Source organism: Bombus flavifrons, chromosome 8 (genome assembly GCF_040668555.2).
Source record: "Bombus flavifrons isolate JBK064 chromosome 8, iyBomFlav1_principal, whole genome shotgun sequence".
Taxonomy (NCBI): domain Eukaryota; kingdom Metazoa; phylum Arthropoda; class Insecta; order Hymenoptera; family Apidae; genus Bombus; species Bombus flavifrons.
In genome coordinates, this window is record NC_138449.1 from 7,654,665 (window position 1) to 7,676,101 (window position 21,437).

Here is a 21,437-nt window from a genome sequence, read left to right on the forward strand (position 1 = left end):
TTGGTTCTACAGTCCGTTACGAAAGTCTACATACACGTCAAGTTTTCTATATTTGTCTTATTTATTGAGGAAAAAAGGGACAAATTAAAAACTCACTTTTTAACGGAGTCACGTATACGTAAATATCAGCACAAGATTTGCTGAGTATATTAATTGAATTGAATGAATGAATTGAAAATGAATTTGCTCGGTATATTAACGAATATCCTGAAGGAATTGATACTTCTTCTTGAATACGTTCTTTTAATATGTGTAATAAATTCCGTTATTTTTTAAAATACGTGCTCACATAATATAAACTTGGATGCTATAAATATTACGCTAGAGCTAATATTTTTATTATAATATATCAAATTTAAAAAATGTATATGGACTTTTGCAAGTGACTGTATGTAGTCAGTGGTACGCCTTCGAAGAAGTCAATTTATGGTCATTTGCAGTTCTCCTTGTCGATTCCAATTTTTTTTTTCATTGAATGTCGTGCATGATTGAGTGTTCGTCCTTGTATAAACCGTCGAACTATACGATTCAACGTCTTGCACATTTTTTAGCCGGTACACGTAAAAGTATTTACCTTGCAATTTGGGTCTCCATTTTGCACGAAACGAGGCTATCTACATCTATTCTCGTTTTAATGGTCTCTTTCTAAGTTCGAGTAGTACGTTAAAGTATGCAGTAAACTTTTCTTTCGACGTTTCTATGTTCCAGCTTCCGTACTTGAACTTCGTCCATTAGTTCAACTTCGAAACTTACTATCGTTAGTTCAAGCTTTCGTGTACGCTAACTTCGATAAACTTGATTGCATCGTTAATTGAGCTATTCGAGAACGATTAATGGAATCGATAAAACGTGAACGAGCCGAATAATTATCGAAATAATCTTCCAAAAGTGATTTCGTATCTCCTGACTAATTAATGTTTCTCGTTATAATTATTTTAAAACGATACCGACTGAAACTGTTTTTTATAATTTATCAGAATATGCAGTTTTTTATTAAAATTACAACGATTATCACACAGTAACATACGTGAATACAACGGTTATCTATAGATATGGGAGATCATAAGTTAATTAAAATTTATTGAATTGTTTTCTATTACCTATCGAATAAATCATATTTCATTAACATGCTTCAATTTTTCCTACTTCATTATTAAGTAGCATAATAAATCAATATGTAACTTAAATATAATAACTTCAATTGTGTGAGAAACGAACGTTGCACATTCTGCTTTAGCGCGAATTATGATCTACGATCGATAAAAGGCATCAAGAACGATACAGGACGATAGCTACGATAGAATTGTTATGGACAGAATCGAATTTAAACGAAGTTTATGTGTCTCCAGTAGCGGTTGCGAGTAGCGCGATAAATGGTTTGTCCAATAAGTAATTAAACGAGTTCGCGTCGATAAATTTAGATGTTTCTTAGTGAAATCGTTCTCGAGTAAATTGAAATTAATACAAATGAATAACTATAACCTCGACGATGCAACAGTTATGTGAGAATTTAATGAACAACCAACGCGTAAAATTGCCAAGACGTTTCATTTGCGTTTAGAATTGTTCCCTCGCGTAATTCTTAAAAGACTTTTACAACAACCGCAATACAACATACGTTCGTCGTAATGGTGACGTGGAATTAACTAGAAAATTGAGAGTTTATCGTTAGAATATATAATACTGCAATGCGGCTACGTGAAAATGCAATGGTCGCGTGCAGCAACCTCGTTGTTAGAAAAACTGTTAACCACAGCCGTATGTTTAACGTTTAAAAGATACGAAAGCAACGGGTTTATAGTGGTTAGTCTTATCCATACTTTCAACCGTGGTCAGTTTCCAAGAGAAATTGAAACAGTATAACTTCTCATCGTAAGGTTCGGGTAATATGTAAAAGTTATTGACTAATTTTAACAGATTAGCATGTATAATCATAAATTAATATTTTTTATTACGCTCAGGCTTTTTTATGTCTCTCGTCGTTTGTACGCGTGTGTCAACGAAGAGATTTAAGTCGGCTCCATTAAAATTTCTGATGAGATACCTTTTTCACAAGTGAACCAAAAGATAATATGCATGTAAATTTACTTGCAATAAATATCACGAAATAACCATTCAGAGATATTTTCTACTTTATAAAATGTGTATATAAACAGATACGAATTTTATTTTTAAGCGAACGTATTGTGAGAATTAAGTGTACGATTTTACGTAATTAATTGAACATTATTTTTATATTTAGGCCAAAAGAGAAGTACTTTATGATACTTTAACTGTACAAAGCACCTACTTGGCCTGACAAGATCTGTAGTCTTGCCATCATAACGTTGTTACGGCGCCATTCTTGGAATAAAAGAAGTGTCAGATTCTACGACCATTAATGGACAGCTCGTGTTCGCTCGTTAACAAATCTTGTCGGTATTCATCTTTTGTGGTCTCTGCTGTAACGATGTTTCTCTATCTTTCTTCGATGCCTTGTGCATTTTTATTCTCACGAATGAACCGCAAAAAGGTTCCGCGTGAACGACTCAACGAATGATTCGATGCCATGATATGTGAATCTGTCGTAAAAATGTTCTTGCCCGCAGTCGTGAAGGAATTGCGACGTCTTTAACGTTTTCATGTTCGGTCGTCGAACTGGAAACATCCTTTGTAAATTCCTGTCTGTTATTTTATCCTTTCAAAATATGTACTAAAAATTGATTGTCTATTTTAACGATGCTGCTGCCATTTATCACTTCTTGAATAACAAGTAGCGATGGTCAATCTTGCGATAATACACCGATTTACATTCACTACCGTTTACAAGTATTTGGACACTTTCAAATTGACGCAAATATGCAACAATTATATTTCAAATATTGTAATCCTCTAGACGACTAACAAAATTCTTTGTTTCTTTTATGACAGAAAAGAATGATGCAAAAATATAAGGAAACATAATTCTATTTAATAAAATGGTTATTCTTATTTCAATAAATTTCTTTAATTTCTTTTTTAAATAAAGCTGCGACAACTTCTTTGACATACCCTGTACATGTAAAATAGAGATCAGCAGTATGTATGACGAAGTTGTTCTAAGAATTTAATAAACTTTCTACTTACATTTATATACACGAATATAAAAACGAAATTCATACTATAGTAAAGTTACCTACAATTATGTTACCAATATATGAAATAATTTTCGGACATCATTTCTTAGTAAGAATTAATTTTTGATTTTTACTTCCATCGAATTGGTTAATAAAGCTTTATATTTCTAAATAGAAATGTCTGATTTCTTTCGTCGGTTCGAACATGTAACTTCCCCGTGAGTTTTCTTTATTAAGATGGACAAGAATTCCGATAACGTACTCATTATAATTTACGATTGGTTTTGCAGAGATTTAGACCGGTACAAAATTGTTTGTCGGTTGCAGGTGGTGATGTGCGGGGCGGTGCCGGCGATGGTGCGCTCCGTGAGTCTCTATTCGACTTGCAGCAGCGGCAATGTTACCGTAACTGGCCGCACGATCAAGGCCCTGGGACGCGATGATCATAATGCCCCTTACCGTAAGTAGGATTTTAATGAATCATGCTACTTTACCAGAAGATCAATTGTCTTACACTTTAAACATTCGACTTATTCTACGGATCTTCTTTTCATTTTATCGTGTAAGAAACGATAAATTTATTATACCTGAATAGAATAGTGAACATATAATTAAGAAAACTTTTTATGCCATATTTAATTTCATTTAGTTTTGTAATCACAAATTATATTAAATTAAGTTTAATTTGATACAAAGATTTACCTCTATTTGATAACTTTGATTACATCGAATTTACTATATAGAAATTTTCTCTATTTAGTTACTCGATTCAAGTTGAATTTGGTATAGAAATTTTCTCTATTTATATGTTCTATTCTTTTAATTGTATTCATAAGGATATGAGTAGACACTGCGACTTTGCGTAGACACCTGCAATCTACTAGTCAATAATTTCTTAAAACCACGCCTAAATAAATCTTTAACTTCGTATTTGTAATGTCATATCATATGGTGGAGACAATAATTTTAGCTGTTACGCTAATAGTCGATCTACATTTACGGTTTAGTAAATCAACGTGTCCATTGAAAGAATAATAATCGCAGTCGAAGCGTATCAGCAACATGTATATGCTAACTAAGATGATAAACTAGTGAAAGGCATGTAGAATTGGAAGTCTTATTCATGGATCGATCGAGTATAATAAAATTTATCGTTAACGATTGGAAACGAGAGCAGTCACGCGACACCAGCATTTAAACGGCTTTCGAATAAATTCATCGTCGCAACGTGTGCAGTCATTGTACACAGGATAGGTCGATTGGTTAATTGAATCGAATCGTACAGTTGGCTGACACGAGGCACTCGACCGTGACGTTATCTCTTCCGATCGATAGTTCTCTAGACCAATGAGGATTCCGAACGATAGATTAATAGTAGATACTCCTTCGAAGAAATAAAAGTCTAAAGCTGGAGCAGTAAAGATCTGAATTTATAGGGATTCTTATCGATCGACCTAAGGTCAGGGCCTTATCTCGTTCGCTTTCGCTACCAAGCGCCATCGTGGGTCCCATCCGATCTCCGCTTTTATCTTTACGAACTAATAACCGAACTCGATTTCCGCGAAGTATGTTAACCTACACCAAAGGAAAAGCTACGAAACCAAGTTAAATCAAAGCGGTCCCGTTGCCTCGTTTTGTTGCGATTGTTTTCGACTAGACGTTATCTATCTCGTCATTGGCTCTGTCCAGACGAGTTCCTTTTTATGGTTATTTATTAGGACTATCGTCGTCATGCCTGTACCACAGTTCATGGTCATTCCCCTAGGAATCCAGTTATTAATAGCAGCTAGAGAGAAAAATTTGTAGTCTTAATACCGCAACGATTCCTTACGAAGGAAATTTATCGTTTCTTGCTTATCGGGACGTATGGACAAGTAATTTCATGACTAATTATTCCAAAATCGTATGTAAATGTGTTAAGAACGAAAATAATTAATAACTTGCAGTGACGAAAGCAGTTTGTTGGAATTGAATAAAATATTTTAGAGTGAACAATTTACTCGAAGCAAATTATGTACTCAAATCCAGAAACAGTTGAATCCTTAATTTGGTCGCTTAGACTTTGTATATAATTGTATTATAAATTAGTTTTTCATATCTCTTTATTTTGTTTTTATAATTCTTAGGAAAGTAGTGGAAACAAACAACTATTCGCACTATTCTATTGATTACCGTATAATTATTCGAATAAATAGAGAGAATAATTTGTTAAGCATGAGGAATAATTATACGGATAAAATATTCCCTTACAATGAATTTACTAGATCAATTATCTTAAATGAATATTTATTCGAAAACATTCGAATACTTTCCAACTCTGCAACAGAGGCACAGTCGTAATCACCGTTGCGAATATGATTTCGCGGTATCTTGGAATTTCTAAAGGTATTCGAAGGCACGAACAAGCTGTCCGCCCTATCCGCGGCGTGAGCGCGAGGCGGCTCCTTTTCTGACTCTCAGAAACGAAGTAGGGGAGAAAAGGAAGGTCTGAAAGGAGGGAAGAAGGCTTGTGCAAACAGAGGAGCCAGTTTTCGCGCCGCACGCTGCGCCGCGTCTGCACCTCCCCGAGATCCATCACCTTCGTCCACCTCTTCCTTCTTTTTCCACCTCTTTCGTCTCCTGCTGCCACCGCTGCCGTTGCTGCCGTTGCTGCTGCACTGCCTCCACCTTTTCCTTCTGTTACTCCGTATCTCCTACCTCTCTCGGCACTTTACTCTCGACAACGAGCCTCTCCGGACCGACGATTACTCAAGCTCCATTCGTGAAATGAACCGACTCGACTCGCACTGCACGAGAGTTTCAGACACCGTGAGAGCGACCTTGAAGCTTTGGACTTTAACTGCCGGCTAGCGGCTTCGCGAATTCCTCCTGCGTCGGCGGATACGAAAGATAATTAACCTCGCGTGGAAAATTGCTTCTTTGCATACTTGTCGCTAATTAGGTACCTCGGTTTTGAGAATATTGCATCGTTTTGTAAGTTGGATAATTATGAGGAATAGTTTATGAGTGACTATCGCTGTCTCTGTAGCTTCCTTACTTATGAATAAACCGACGAATAAAGATTTATTTTATGTAAAAATCCTATTTCAAAATATCTGTGAAACTTGAATTAGAGTATCACAATAGCCATCGTCAGCAAAGTACGAGAATTTTCTGAAATTAGGTTTGTGCTTTCCAACAAATTGATTTAAATACTGATTTAAGTAAAATAATACAATTGAAGATGCGATAACGTAATTAAAATTGCAGATAAAAAATGGCAAATTGATATGAATTTATCAGTTGATTTCATATTTCTAATACCTAGTAAGTATTTGATACTAACATATCTGTTCAATGAACCAACAACTATATTCAAAACGATAATTACAATCAACGATAAACACTAACCGTATACTGAAAACGCGTAATCTACGCGTGTCAAATATAATTCGATAATAACTATTATCGGCGTTAAGACAAATAATAATTACTAACTCGTTATTATCCGATTGAAAAGCAGAGTGACACTCCCCGATCCGTATAATAGTCGTAATTACATCGATCTCCATAACATTTTTATCACATTAAACAACCTTAATCGGCCTACGAACTCCAATTTTCTTAAATGACTAGCAGCATCTCCAACAGTTACGATATCTTTCACGTAGTGAAACTTTGAAACGAAGAAGAAATCTACGAGAATGGAAAGAGAAAATGAACTCTATTGGAAAACGAAGAAAGAGAGATAACAACCGCAGCGGCGTTCGTTCAGGTTGGAATTTAATTATTCTAGTCGCGGAGAGCTGTGATTATCGCGTCAGTCGAGCAAATCAGGGTTTCACCTGTCATAGTTTTGACCAGCACTGGGACAACCGGTATCTATATGTATTCTTCTCATTTGCGTGCCGTTGTAATCTCGTGCGTTCACGGCGGATGCTTCTGACCGAGGAGGACGATCCCGTGTATCGGCCAATCGTGCGTTTAGGTGTTAACGACAGGAACGCTATTATACGTGCCAGGCTTATAACAAGAACCGCGGTTATAACCGCGTTTTTTCCTTCTTTTGCACTTTTTTCCTCTGCTTACGCGGTCGGTACCGGCCTGCTCGCTTTCGCGTCATATTATAGCTTTCATAACGCCGACGCCGCGAAATTGTGGCGCTGCAGTGGTTCTCAAGCAATTATTTATCTCGTGGAAAAATATCGAAATTTTTCTTACTCGATTTTCAATTTCGTCGATACCTTAGGATTTTTGTACATTTTGTTTCTTTTGTATTTTACTATCGGTTATAATGGCAGAATTTCTTTGTAACAAACGAAAGATATTTCCGATGAACGAAGATTCGGGGGTACAAGGGTTCCTATAGAAAAAAGCTATTAGTTGCGAACCTATAACGAACAGAGAATCGGTTCCTGTATCGCGAAGAGCACGTAGAAGTAATATATGGGATCCATTCTTCTTTCCTTCTGTCTCGCTCTTTCCCACTTATGCGCTGGGCCCATCCTACCAGTTATTATCGGCGGTAATCGTGCCTAAAAGCCGGTGCCCGCTTTTGATTAAAATTGGCTTTTAATTCATTTGGCAGCCTCTAATCTCGTGGCGGCTCCGATCAGAGGAAACAAGAGTGAGGGAGAAGGGGATACTTGGAGAACGGAAGACAGAGGTTCGAAGCGAAACGCAACATTTACTTGCTGCTTCTTCAACCCTCTGCCTGATCGCCTTATATGATATTATATGTATATCGGGCTTAAGATCATAAACTATCGATTGTATAGATGGTAATTTTTATAAATTTTCTTTATTATTTAAATAAATCCATTTGTTTAATGGACTATATTTTATATACTTTTATGTTGTTTCGTTATTGCCTACCCAGGAGGATTTTAATATAACATAATTGAAAAGAGCCTACTAGATTCAAAGATGAAAGTTGGGGAAGTTTTATGTCAATATAATTATTACGATAAGTAATATTTTAATATTTTCAATATTTTAGTATTATATAACGAGCAATGTTTCGAAACATTATTTAAAAAATTAAAAATCTCAAAATATCAATGAAAATTGATTCACTTTTGTAACATTTCTTGGAAAACAACGCTATATCTATTATATCTAGGTACGTGTATAATAAAATGGTTAATAATGACCACACCTTTCCTGTCTCTTTATTTCAATAAATTATCTATTTCAAAATATGAGATTCATTTTCACAATATTTTTTAGTTCTCGCATTCTCCATTTCTAATTTTCATGAATAACTTCTTTAACTATACATCAGAAATAATATTCGATACATACGAAGAAAAGAACTACTTATGATAGAATTGAACGTTCAATGCCACCCATATCTTCGCACAATTTCCTCGGAACTACGAGATATGCTTCGAGTTGCACGCGAAACTTGGTTGACAAGCTTTCAAGGAGAAGAGAGATTACTTAGCAGTTGGTTAGACAAAACATTGCAATCAGTGTGTCGGTGACGCCTGTCTCGAGTCATCGTACGTCTGGCAAGTTACTAACAAACGCATACAGTCGTCACTGTCCCGAGGAACGTTGCGCCGCGCCAGAACGATCTCACTTCCCTTATTTGATAACGATAAGCATCATATCAAAACGAACCGTCGAAGTTTCGTCGCCGATTGCTTCGACGGCGACTAGGTATCGGAAGTATAGGAGTTTGGTAATGGCTAACTGGAACGAGCAAACAGCATACACATATCGTCTCCGGAGTTAGTGGTATTAGTGTCAGGTTGTTATCGTCATACTTTTCTCCGCTGCTACCACGCAGGTACATACACATCGTGTTTCATATTGGAAAGCGGACGTCGCGGAACGGAACAGGGGGAAAAATTCTGGCGATAGTTTCAAACTTGTTTTGCCATACTTGTGACGGAACTTTATCGCTGATAATGCCCATTATATTTCCGTATTCGTCGATTTCACGGAACTATTTTTAACTGGCAGTTCGGGTAATTTCCGATTCGATAGCGGCTTAAACGATGCTTAATGTAATATATTTTCGTGAAACTTTATCAAGTTCGAAGAAAACAACGATATTCAGCTTTATTATGAGCCGTTGATAACATTATTTCGATATTTTTATGGCCCTGGTAACAAATTGAACCAATTCAATCACCTTTAGAACGTCGGATATTAAGTTTGTCCTGTTTCGCGGGTCAAATGATATTGTTAAATGAACTGGCGTAAATGCTGTACTTTGTATCAACCGTTATTTACGCAATATACGAAATATTTACTAAATGTATGTTTACTCTAATTAATGTATAATTCCTATATAGATACATCTTCAAATTAATTCTAAACTTTACCAATGTAATCACGATAATTTTGTCTCATTACGATCTTAATGAAATTTCAAAAAGTTTCGTATAACACACATAAGATATTCATAAAAATGTTCCATAGTAAACGTTCAAATGTTTTCGAGAATTACTGCATTTAATTCTTAATTGAATTATCATTCTTTGTTAATTATCACAAATACAATATATTAATATTACCGAGACACACTTGACTTATAAACGTTAATCACGGAGAGAAGAATTTTCGTTTACCTAGATAAGGTAAATTTAGTAGCTGAGAAAAGAACAAATTGACCCGCTGACTAAGAGGGATGTTGTCGCGATAGACATCCGCTGAAAGGTGAATTCAATTAATTAAGAAAAGTGGCACAATTAATTGGCGCGGAGTATAGAGCACGGTAGGTTTGCCGGAGAACAGTCTCCGATTAAGTCCTCTCGTGCTTTTTCTGGTTCCTGAAGACTGGTAGGAGGCGGTGAGAGAAAACGAAATGTAAAAGGAAAACGAAGGAGGGAAAGAGAGGTGAGCTAGTAGAGAGAAAGAAGGACTTTACGAGGCAGTTCGGGGACATTCTTGATTTCGATGTTGGGAAGGTACCCGACGAGAACCACTTGAATTTAACGAGGCTCCAGCAAATGGGCCACCCTGCAGACTTACCTCCTTCCTTTTCTCTACGTATGATGCTTATACCCATTCTCATATGGCCCGCAAACAAAGAAGCCAGAAAAACTCATAATCATGACATCATATTTTATATCGTCAAGCGTCTATCAATTAAGAAACCCCGTCTCATAACGGCAGCGAAAATTTATTATTTTTGACGTCGGGAAATTAAGCTAATGCGGGTAAATCATATGAACTTCCTTTATGTATGAACATATTTTGATTTGGGAAATATTAGACTATAATTTAGATTTTTTATCTATAGAGAATGACTCAAAAATATTGATCAAACGTTTGATAACTATTAACCCGAACTAGTAACATTTTTAAAACGAAGCTACCTTTTCTAAAAATTATAAGACTCAACCTTAGTTTCAACCAAGTTGGTAATAATAATTTATTATACTGGCCACTGCAAACAATTAATTAAAAAAAATAGACAAGATATTTCTTACATATTTTCGAATTTAACTAAATTCCTATATCGATGTCTATCATTGACTTCATCAACTTCGAATAGCGATGTATATCTTGCTTCGTTCTTTCCATTCATTCGTTATAAAACTTTTCTCAACAGTTATCAAGCATCCACTTAGTTTCTGTTTAATTCTTGCTAAAATGTTTGCGAAAACAGTTTCCATCTACATTATCACTGTGAACTAAGCAAGGTGCACAACCCCATTACATACATTCTTGAAAGTTGCACATCTTCTTCTTTCAAGATGGAAACTCTCGCGTCTAGTTACTACTACTAATATCTAAAAGAAGAAATAAATAAAACTAACAATTTTAAATATTAATTCTCTGCACTCTATATACCAGTTACACTTACTATACAATCATTTCATAAGTCAGAATATTATACAAGTATCTAATAAATATTATAAATATCGAATGTACAAAATTACTAAACTTAAATTCTGTCTTACAAAATATCTTCTTCTCTTCAAAAATACTTTCATGTGATCGATTCGTATAAATTTCTTAAAGTCATCGTATTACAGTCCACAAATATGAAGATAACGACAAGAACTCAGGCAATTATTTTTTCAATTCATGGAACGCTTTATTCTAGAAACATTGTTATACCTAACAATAGCATAGTACACTGTAAAAAAAAAGGGCCTTGGGGAATATATATAGCAGTGAAATCTCTCCGAAGGTGCACAAATAAAATAATCCCGTTACAAGCACGATATTCGTGGTACAGTCGTTTCACAAGCACTCTGTTCTTCCAAATGGTAAGCTCGAAAGCGTCGGTTGTGCACCTGTAAGCCAGCCCTTTTTTCTTTTCTTTGGTTATCCGGAACAAAGGACGCCTACTTCTCGGGTCGGCAGAATTTCGTAATAGCTGGTGCGAAAGAAAAAGGGAGACACGCCGTTGCAGCAAGCATAGCGCAACGTGCACGGTTCGGGGTCGAGGCACGACAGGACCCGCTAAGTGGCAAAGTACACACCGGTCGGTCTGTGCCTCCTTCATTAGCACCAACTAGCCTCGGCGGCAAGCTTAGCCAACCTTTTCTTCCTTTCTCAGTGCCGAAGAGTGCCTGGAAGAGGGTCTCTGAGCATCGATGTAGGTACAACTCGCGCTATAAACCTCGACGAGGTCTCTTCTCGGAAATATGCCAGCTCGCATACCGAACGCACAAAACGGTTTACCTCCTGTATCCTGCGGTTTGTCCCCGATAACTAATGCCTTCGCCTGATTTTATAAACTCCATTAGTTTTCCTTAGGTTACTCGTTTGCCTCTTCAACGCGACGTCGGTCATGAGGTTAGCGCGAGATAGTTTTAACTGAATCTTTTGGAAATTTATAATTCGTTAATGGCTATTGTTTTATTTTATATTTAAGATATGCAGATATTGAATTGTGGAGATGAGTAGTTTAACACTAGAACTGCCAACGACCAATGATATGAAAAGTATATGAAAAAGTATATAATGAAAGAGAAAGAAGCTTTTATTTGTACATTTTAGAGAAAATTGTTCAAATCTCTGAAAGTGTACGGTTGTAAATCTATAGTTTCCAAATGAATAGTTAGTTATTTCGTGATTTTGAAGTGATTCTAGGAATTTGCAAAACGAATTACATTATATGTAATTCATCCTGATCGATCGAAAATTTATATTAACTAATTGATTCATAGTAATATTCATCAGTTTATATTGTGTAATTTATTCAGTTTGATAATTGAATTTGTCTTTGCGTTTAATGTTACAGAAAAACTTACGACTCAGTCCGAGGACTTCAGTAGGAAGTTGTACATCTTCGCGGAGAAAAGCCAGCGATACATTTGCTTCAACAAGCGATGGAAACCCATCGGCCTGGTAATTACTTGCCTACCAATTAGTAGACATATTTCATCAACGTGAAAGAGCGAGTAAATTTATAGGCATTAGTAAATGCACCGGATTGTACGGTTCAGACGTTTATATTCATCTCTCATATTATCCCTTTACCAGTGGCTACCTAGAAAACATCTTCGCTAAAAGTATAATTTGCGAGTGAAAATATGAATGATTTCAATCATCAATGTGTTTCTGGCAGTTAGAATACAACGGTTTTTGCTTTTATTATTTTACAAGATTATTAACAAAGTATATTTATAGCAAGACTCCATAACTCCGTTCGTTTCAGAACAACATTTTAACGAGTGCTCGATTAAATGAATTCCTCGTCATTAAACTTAAAATAAGTAAACACCTATTATATGAATTTCTATCATACACGTGAACTGTTACTCTTTTCTCTGATAAATTGAAATAAATGAAGTTCCGGTATAGATTATCATTCAGAAGTAGCTAAATACTTGCCTATTTTTTGCAACATATATATTACCTGAGCCACAAAAATACTTTACTTATTGCAAAGATAATATATTCATAAATGACGTCTAAAAGTGTCCAAATACATTCGCAAGCCTGTGTATGGCATCAGAAATACAAGTATGAAAAGACTCTATTATTTTGTTTCCAGCCTAAGAAGCAAAAGGGTCCCATGTGTCAATTCTACGAGGACTACAACGGCTCGTATCTGACATACAGAAGCGTCGTAGATAGCTCGCGGTATCTGGGCTTTAACAAGTTTGGCAAACCGATGAAGAACCACCGTGGTCGACAGGAGTGCTTCAATTTCATCAAGTACAATCCTCACGCCGACATCGATCACCACAACAGCTTGGTGAACGCGGACATGGGCGGAATGGACCCACGGGATCCTTACGTGGTATCGAGGAAACCGTCGCCCGTGATGAGGGCCACGAAGAACTCCCTGTTGCAGGCCGACAGTACGAGGGAGATCGTTCATACGACGCATCGTTATCGACACCCGAATCGAAGTTGGAAGCGTCCCGGCGAGAAGGTCTCCGCACCGCGAAGACGGCTCGAGAGTCCTCTCTTCGAGGCCAACAAGTATTGAGCCGCGCACTGGCTCGCCGATCAAGACTGCCTCATTTACACCTGTGAGAACCTGAGATCAGACTGCCAAATACGCTGGTGGAACGTACGGTCGAGATTTCAGGAACCCACTACGCGGCATCACGTGAAACGCGGCTCGAAGCACGCGCCTCGATTGATCGCAACGAACAAAGCTAAGCTCGCCTCGTGTGTCTCCTGCTCGCTTGCGTACAACAATTATCGACCAACCGCAATTTCGCTGCACAGAAGAGACGAGCAACAACGAAAAATTGTTCGCAAGACACGAGCGTACCAACTTGCAGGATGACAGTCTTGTTGGCTAGAGCTTTCGTTATGCGTCGTTAAATTCCATTTCACACTTGCCCCGACTGAATCCTTTCAGGCAAGTATGCACGATATCATAATTTCTCCCCCCTTTCGTTCCATCGCTAAATTTTTGATACGATTAGTTGGCAGTCGTCGGTCAACGGCGTACTGTTTCTTTCATTTTCATCGATTATCGATCGTTCTCGTTGTCTCGTTTAATAATCCAAAGTTCCGCGTACGAAACTATACGAGAAATAGCTAAAGTTTCGAAGAAAAATTAAAAAAAAAAAAAAAAAGAAAAAAGAAAAAAAATGCGAATTCGTCGGAAAGTCTAGGATCAGTCGATTTAGCGATGGATGAATATGTTGCGCGCGATCGGCCTAAATCGTTGCGCAATCGGATAGCTACCGTGCTTCAAGCGCTGTCACAAACCGCAATAGATGCGCGGAGAGATGCACGAACAGCATACGTCTATGGAATTATTTTCTTCGGTATAAATTTCGAACTTAAACGATTCTACGATCTCGTGATTGCATGTCGAGTGTACGTAGGTTGGATTTAATAAAAGGCGATCGGGTTTAATCAAAAATAAATCGAAAGTGAATCACGTTGATTAGCCGTAACGTTTCTCTCGATGTCGATCATCGGAATTTAATGGAACGATAATTATACTCTCGGATCGCGTGTTTATTCGTGACGATGGAATTTGTCCAGGAAGGAAATATTTCCGGTATAGAGACGCGCTGAAAAGGTGTAACTCTCTGGCGTGCTCGCGCAGTAGAGCTCACGCTGCGCAAGACTCTCTCGCTCGCTGTGCTAATTACGCCGCCTAATGTAGCGTGCGTGCGTGCATGCGTGCCTGCCTGCCTGCGTGTATGAATAATGTGTGCGTGCGTGCGTGCTCGCGACGTACACGCAGTTCTCACCGTCGCGTTGATGTCGAAGCTCGCGTTGCGGTCGTTTTCGAATCGCTACTTTATCAACGGCTGCTCCATTCACCTGACCGTTTTTTACCTTTTATTCTAATCGATATTATTTATACAAAAGAAAAATATAAGAAAAGCAGAAGATATACACGCGTGCGTGAAAGTCGACTACTCGGAACGCACACACATACACACAAACGAACAGAGAGACTTTCTTAAACAGAGAATCGGTATGCAGTAATTTCAGGAGAGCAATATACGCGATAGTGTATATATATTTTTCGTAAACTCTATTCAGAAAACAGTCGTTGGACAACGTAATGGACAAATAATAACAGGATCTCTGAGTATTTTATACATGTATTTGAAATAATGAATATGATTATTACTTTCGATGTGATTTTCATCGCGTCGAACGGGTGTAATTCATACAGAAAATCTATTTTCTGATAGGAATGAGAGTGAAATAATTACTGAGAGTATCGGCTTAAACTGCGTGTTCGTGTACGAGCTTAATTATTTGTGTGCATTTTGGCGTGCGTACGTATTTGCCTCTGAACGCGTGTGACTGCGTGTAATATATTATATGATCGTTAATGAAGTTAATCCTTAGGACGCTATCGCAGACTGTATTACTAGGTTAGGTACACGAATATATGAAGCGGTGGCGACTCGACGAAAAGAATCAAAGGGTAGCGTTCCTCGGCCTCGTGAGAATTCTTTCCGTGTAGCTTTACCTCCTGTGTGCTTTTCTAAATCGGTGACAACCGCTCGTGTACACCGTAATTTAAAGTACGAAATAAAGTCGCATGGAGCCATCCCTGATTCATTCGTTTTCGCAGATTCGCCACGTGAGGAGCGTCTACCCCTTTTTCCCAAAAAGAACTCGCTCCCTAGGTAGCTTATTTATTGAAATCATGTTTAGATACTACGGAAACCAAACCGCCCGAGAACACCTTTTCCTCGTATATGTACTGAAATGTGCGCTGCTCTCTCTTATTTTACTTATCGCCAATTTCATGGCTTTTTCGTTTTTTTCATTATCGCTCATGAATTTTCGTACGAAGTCATTATTTTATTCATTCCTCTTTGTCTTCTTGGAGAACGCGTTTTAATACTTCAAGATAAATTAATCGAAATCGGTTTATTTGTTATTGTATAATATGTAGAATATTATCTTTTGTTTAGCGGACGTGTGACGTTTCAATGCAATTTCTTTTTTATTTGACGTAAATAATTATGGAAACGATATTTCTATTCATATTCACGATATTTTAAGTAACCATATTCGATATCATTCTCATTGTTGTACTTATTTTCTTCTCACCTTCTATCTTTACGTTATCAGTCTTAAATCCGAAAATACTCAATACCTGATTAGTTAATTTCATTTTCGTACGAGTGGCAGTGCGTAGAGGCCCTATTTCCACCCCGAATGGTGTTTGTACGTGTCGCTAAAAAGAAAAAAAAAAGTAGACAGCAAATTGTTCGTAGAAATGCCACGCTCCGTTTGATGAATTGAAAATGTAGCTGAAAATAAACACGTGAAATTACTTTATCAGTTGCGTTTTCTTTGATGTCTTTTTCGTGGCCTTTCTTATCGATCAAATTTAATGCGCCATTAATTTTATTGTATTGTATTTCGAAGCAACGAAAGTATGATAACAATAAAATTAGGAAAATGCTATTTCTACATCGTTTCATTTCACAGTTTCATCTATCGGTGCGTGGCGCGTGCAAGCTAAGTACGATAAAATTTCGCGCGCGAAACAGAATAAAAAATGCCAGCTGTTGACCATTAAGGAAGAAAGAAAAAAAAATAAATATTGTATTGTAATATGATATTGTAACTCCACCAGTAAAAATTAACCTACTCGTTTTGTATGTGTAAGCGTAGCGTCACGTAACACTGCGTCGAGAATCGCGGCGATGTTTGCAGCAATTAGAAGCGGTACTAAAAGAACGGATATTTACGCGTGAAAATTTCTTCTATTCCTGTTCTATTGCATCGAACAACAAGCAAAGAATCGACGTACATTGCGGGAAAGCGCGTAACGATTCTCGACGAGCGTACTTCCTTAGAATCATGAGTTTGCTCGATGTCAAGTCACTTGGCATTTAGTTTTTATATTACGAAACTTCACACATTTTTTCTACGATCATATTTCGATATTTCGGAGCGACACGAGTATCTAGTTGCGTTTAGCATTTTAAGAAGCAATTTAAGAAAAGAAAACAAGTAGTATTTTTAATGACGCGAAAATAGCACAAAAAAACATTCGTCGAGTTTCCTGTCGTTGACGCGTGCCTTGACCTCGAGCACCGAAGCGACCTATCAATCCCTCCTTTGTTTCTTTTTTTTTTTTTTTTACTTTCTCACAATCTACAAACGCGAACGGCTAAAAAGGATATAAAGAAACGAATGAAACACGAGAGATGAATCTGACTACCCTATAGATAGATAGTATATATAATGAATAAAGAAAAAAAAGGTAAAGTATAAATATATATATGGAAGATGATGTGTATGTAAGATATTTAATACTGATTTGTCTTAAGCACACCGCGATGATCGATTGCGATGAAACGATGATAATAATTATTACGATGATTGTTGTATAACGAACGACGACGACGATGATGATGATAATGTTATTCTACATTGTAATTCGCGTTGTAATATAGAGACCCACCTGTTACCCACTAAAATCGATGTGTCGATGTATCCCGGACGTGCTTCGCTCGTACACGCGTCGAGGGAAATCGGAAATTGCGTTTCCATGGGCGGCGGACGTTGGACATCGGCCAATAAGTCACGAACTCAGATTTTTCTATGAGAAAGACCGAACAAGGCCATTATCTGGTCGATGTCCAACGACCTCCGGCATCTGAGCTAAACGAAATCGTTTTCGAACCGTTTACGATTCTCAGTATTAATCGTATCGAGAATGCTGGTTCCGTTGTAAAGCAGCTCGTTACTACGAGTGCAGCACGCCTGGAGCAACTAGCAATAATATAACATTCCAACTTAAATCGCGTACGTACTGCGAATTCTAATAATGTGTGCCGCCGTACGAGAGAGAAAAAAACACTGTCAAATACACGCTCATACACTGCTACATACTTGTGGTATTTATTTCAGTTACACCTCATCCTTCGTTACTATTCATAATAGAACTATGCGTTACTATTACGCAAACGTATTACGCTTAGCCACAAATCAATTAGTAAACAATAATAAGAGAGATAGAAAAATTTATATGCATTTTATTAGGTTTTTAATCTTCTTTGTTACCTTTCTAAATATTATTTCTAAAGTAAAATGCGTTAAATGTTAGTTCGAATATATTTTATATCTATATTATTTAGAATTTTTTTACTTATATTGGATATTGTATGAAATTTATTAATACTTTACTCTTTTTTAATATATTAATAATTATAACAACTGATTACTTATAATACAGTTTAGAACAAGAAAATGCCATTTTCATTTAGTCAGTATCAATAAAAACATTTGAACAAAGTTGCACATACAGTGCAAGCAGAAATAATTAGTAGTAATAGTAATTACTCATACGAGATTGAACGAAGCAGTGTTAAAGGAGCGGCTGTTAAACCAGTCGATAGTGATAAAGTCGTTATCGTTTGATTTATGTCAACGAGTTATGCAAAGTGAATAAATTTATTACAAAATAATTTCTGCCAAAGATTTATTCTCCGGTAATTTAATACTGGTAATTAAGCAACCCTTCAGTCTTAAACGTCTGTATAAAGAAAGGAAAAATAAATGATTTATAACCGTTTATATGGTAACGAGTTGTGAAATATAAACTGAATACGCGAGCAATCTACGATTGGAAGGGAATATTAAAACCTAAACAAGCATTCATCAAAACTTCAATAAATATGGAGTAATTCAACAAACATTTCTATATAAAAATTCAGTTCATCTTGCATTTCAATTTTGATATATGATAATTAAGGTTGCCATTTGAAGAGGTTCTTCCATTCGTTTGTAAAAAATAATTTCTTTAAAAGACTGATCATATGTTATATAAGAGTTCCCTTATTTATACAATAAATTGTATGTATAGTATATGAGATACTTTTAATATTTTCTATCATATATAAGTATTATCTGCAAATAAAAATCGTATAGTTACTTAAGCAACATCTTAAAAATCACTCTGCTCTATACAAATATGTATAAACACACTTGAAGCAAACGTGGATTACATAAAATATTTTATTTTGGCATTATTTAATGTCCATTAACAAAATGCATTTGAATGTTAAGTCCCCTATTTGAGCATTGATTTTTTTGCTATCGAGATATGAAAACGTTCGGCTATTTAAAATTCAATGGAAATAATATCGTAATTAAACAACGATCGGCTTTTATGAATATTATACAATTCATGGAAGATTTTATCGAGTATTTTAGTCTTCCTGAGAATGAATTTACCAGGGTCCAGAAGTACTTGTATGTCCGTCGATGCGCAAATCCGCTCAAATCACTCGAGGCCGAAAGCCAAAATCAAACAACTCGTGGCGATCAGATCGGATCGGGACCATTGGATTCTCTGTTTACTGCGATGGTTCTGAAGGTATTACGTTCTTCTATATACAAAGAAGGGCGGGAAGGTGTAGATACAAGACTCACTCCCGCTGCCACTCCAACTCCGACCGTTGATTTCCTTGGAACTAGACTCTGAAGGGCTTCTTAAATAATGTCCAAAAATCCTCTTGGCTGTATACCTCCCCCTTTTTCTCTCTACCACGGGGATATCGGAGGAGAGAGATCGAAATACGAAGAATTGGTAGTACAAAAACGAGACGGAGAATAACCAAAAAAAAAAAACGAGTGGGTCCCCCAATTTCGATCCCTCGTAACAGCTCGTTGACACCCCCTTTTCTTACACAGACCGGCCGACTCGAATAAGCACCCCTTCCAACTTCCTTCTTAACGCTCTCGAGTGTTTGATCTAGAAATCACGCGTCTGGGAATCAACGAAGCCGTTAAGTTTCACCCCCTTTTCTCTTCCTCTTCCTACCCCTTTCTGTCCTTCATTCAGTCACCTCGGTTCACTATGCGTTCCCCTTAGTCCCGTATAGATTCACGCGCCACTGCCTCGGCATATGTCCCCCGTACCCTGCGTTCCCGCATCTAGATCCTAAGATTACCTTCTTCGTCGTTGGACGTTTTTGAGCTCCGCCACCGGAAACTTTATCTTACGGGATAATACCTGCTTTGCGATCCGCTTTCGCCCAGACGATCTAGTGTCTTTTACCTCGGGGACCAGATTCACGTGAAACCTATACTCGGACAGATGGTATCAACCACGAAAAATACTAGATTTGTGTCGTGCGACTGCTCGCGTCAAGTTCATCACATAGTTCTATGGAGATCTTTATTAAATGATCTTGTGGTAAATCTTAAGCACGCTACGCCATAACCATGGTTTTTAGAGAACGAGAGAACGCAAACGTTTCTAAGCGATGAAGAAATATTTAATGTTATTAATAATGTTCAGTTTCTGCTCAATATCTGTCATCTATGAACTTCTTTAATCCCCAGTAAAAATTCTTGCATTTCCATTTAAAATTATAGTTTAGAAAAATTGCTGTTACTGAAAAAGTACAAGAGTCTAATGTGTACAAGGAATATTTCAGGGTATTTATGCGATAAGTTCCAAATGTGTTGAAAACAAGATAGAAAACGTTCGATATTCTCCATCATGCGCTTCAATATTCACCTTATACGTAACAAGAATTTAAAAAATTATGTTAAAAGATATTCTATATATCGCGAAATTAAATATTAATAAAAGCGAAAAAGAGTTTCTAAGTTTAAAAGTCTACTTGATATTTGTATGAAGTTAAGAGATTCACGAACGCGCGGAAGAAATAACCGTGACGCTGGCGGTATGTCCGCGAACGAAAAAGGCCGAAAAGGTCCTGTGCGGCCTCCAATTAAGATCTCTCAATTAGCGTATCTTATCTTGCAGTTTCTTATCTGTCGGCCTGGTTGGGACAGGTTCCCGCGCGTTTCTCTTGGTGGCGGCTGCAGCTAACTGGCGTCAGCGGTGCACGTTTCTCGATCAAGGGGCCAGCTCGAATCGAGAATAGCCGGTCTATTTCTCGGCCGTTGCTTCACCTGCGTGCACACGCGTGCTTTGTGGTCCACAGCAGTGCCGCCCTCGTTAAATCGAGTACGGACGTCCAGAGAATATTAAGTCAGCGATCAATGCGATCATTAGAGGAGATCCCTTCTTGATCTTTATCCCTGCTCGCTATATACCAGATACAAGACCATACTATTTCGAAACAAAGTTTCATAGGGGAACAGTGCAATTAGGACTGAACTCAATTTTTACTCTTTGCGGACATCGATCGGTCCTGATATATTTCGAACGTTCTCTGAAATGAATATGATAGATCGATGAAAGCAGATCGAATAGATTGGTTTTATCTTATCGGGGCATTATTATTTAATTCAATTTTTAATAGTGATGAGATACTGTAAGTTGTAAGTACAGAAATTTTTGTTGATTTTGGTGAATTCGTATATTATTCGTTTTTTTTTTATATTCTCGTTGATAATTTTTCAAGTATAATTTTAAAGGTATAAATGTGTCGAGGGTTCCGAAGAAGGTTTTCTGGTCGTATCATGCAAAAAATATGGATTTCGAAGTTTCTGTGAATAAATATAAATACTACA

General features: G+C 37.0%; 1 protein-coding gene across 3 annotated transcripts in view; it reads left to right on the forward strand.

Moving 5' to 3' along the window:
- Nucleotides 1-17,832, forward strand: part of LOC138182567 (fibroblast growth factor 18) — a 126,408-nt gene extending 108,576 nt beyond the window's left edge. For all 3 annotated transcript variants that reach the window (XM_069118567.1, XM_069118566.1, XM_069118568.1), the window contains exons 3-5: nt 3,423-3,555; nt 12,286-12,392; nt 13,042-17,832. In XM_069118567.1, coding sequence (XP_068974668.1) covers nt 3,423-3,555; nt 12,286-12,392; nt 13,042-13,482 — 681 coding nt within the window. In that variant the 3' untranslated portion in view covers nt 13,483-17,832. The remainder of the gene's footprint in view (nt 1-3,422; nt 3,556-12,285; nt 12,393-13,041) is intronic.
- Nucleotides 17,833-21,437: the final 3,605 nt, after the last annotated feature.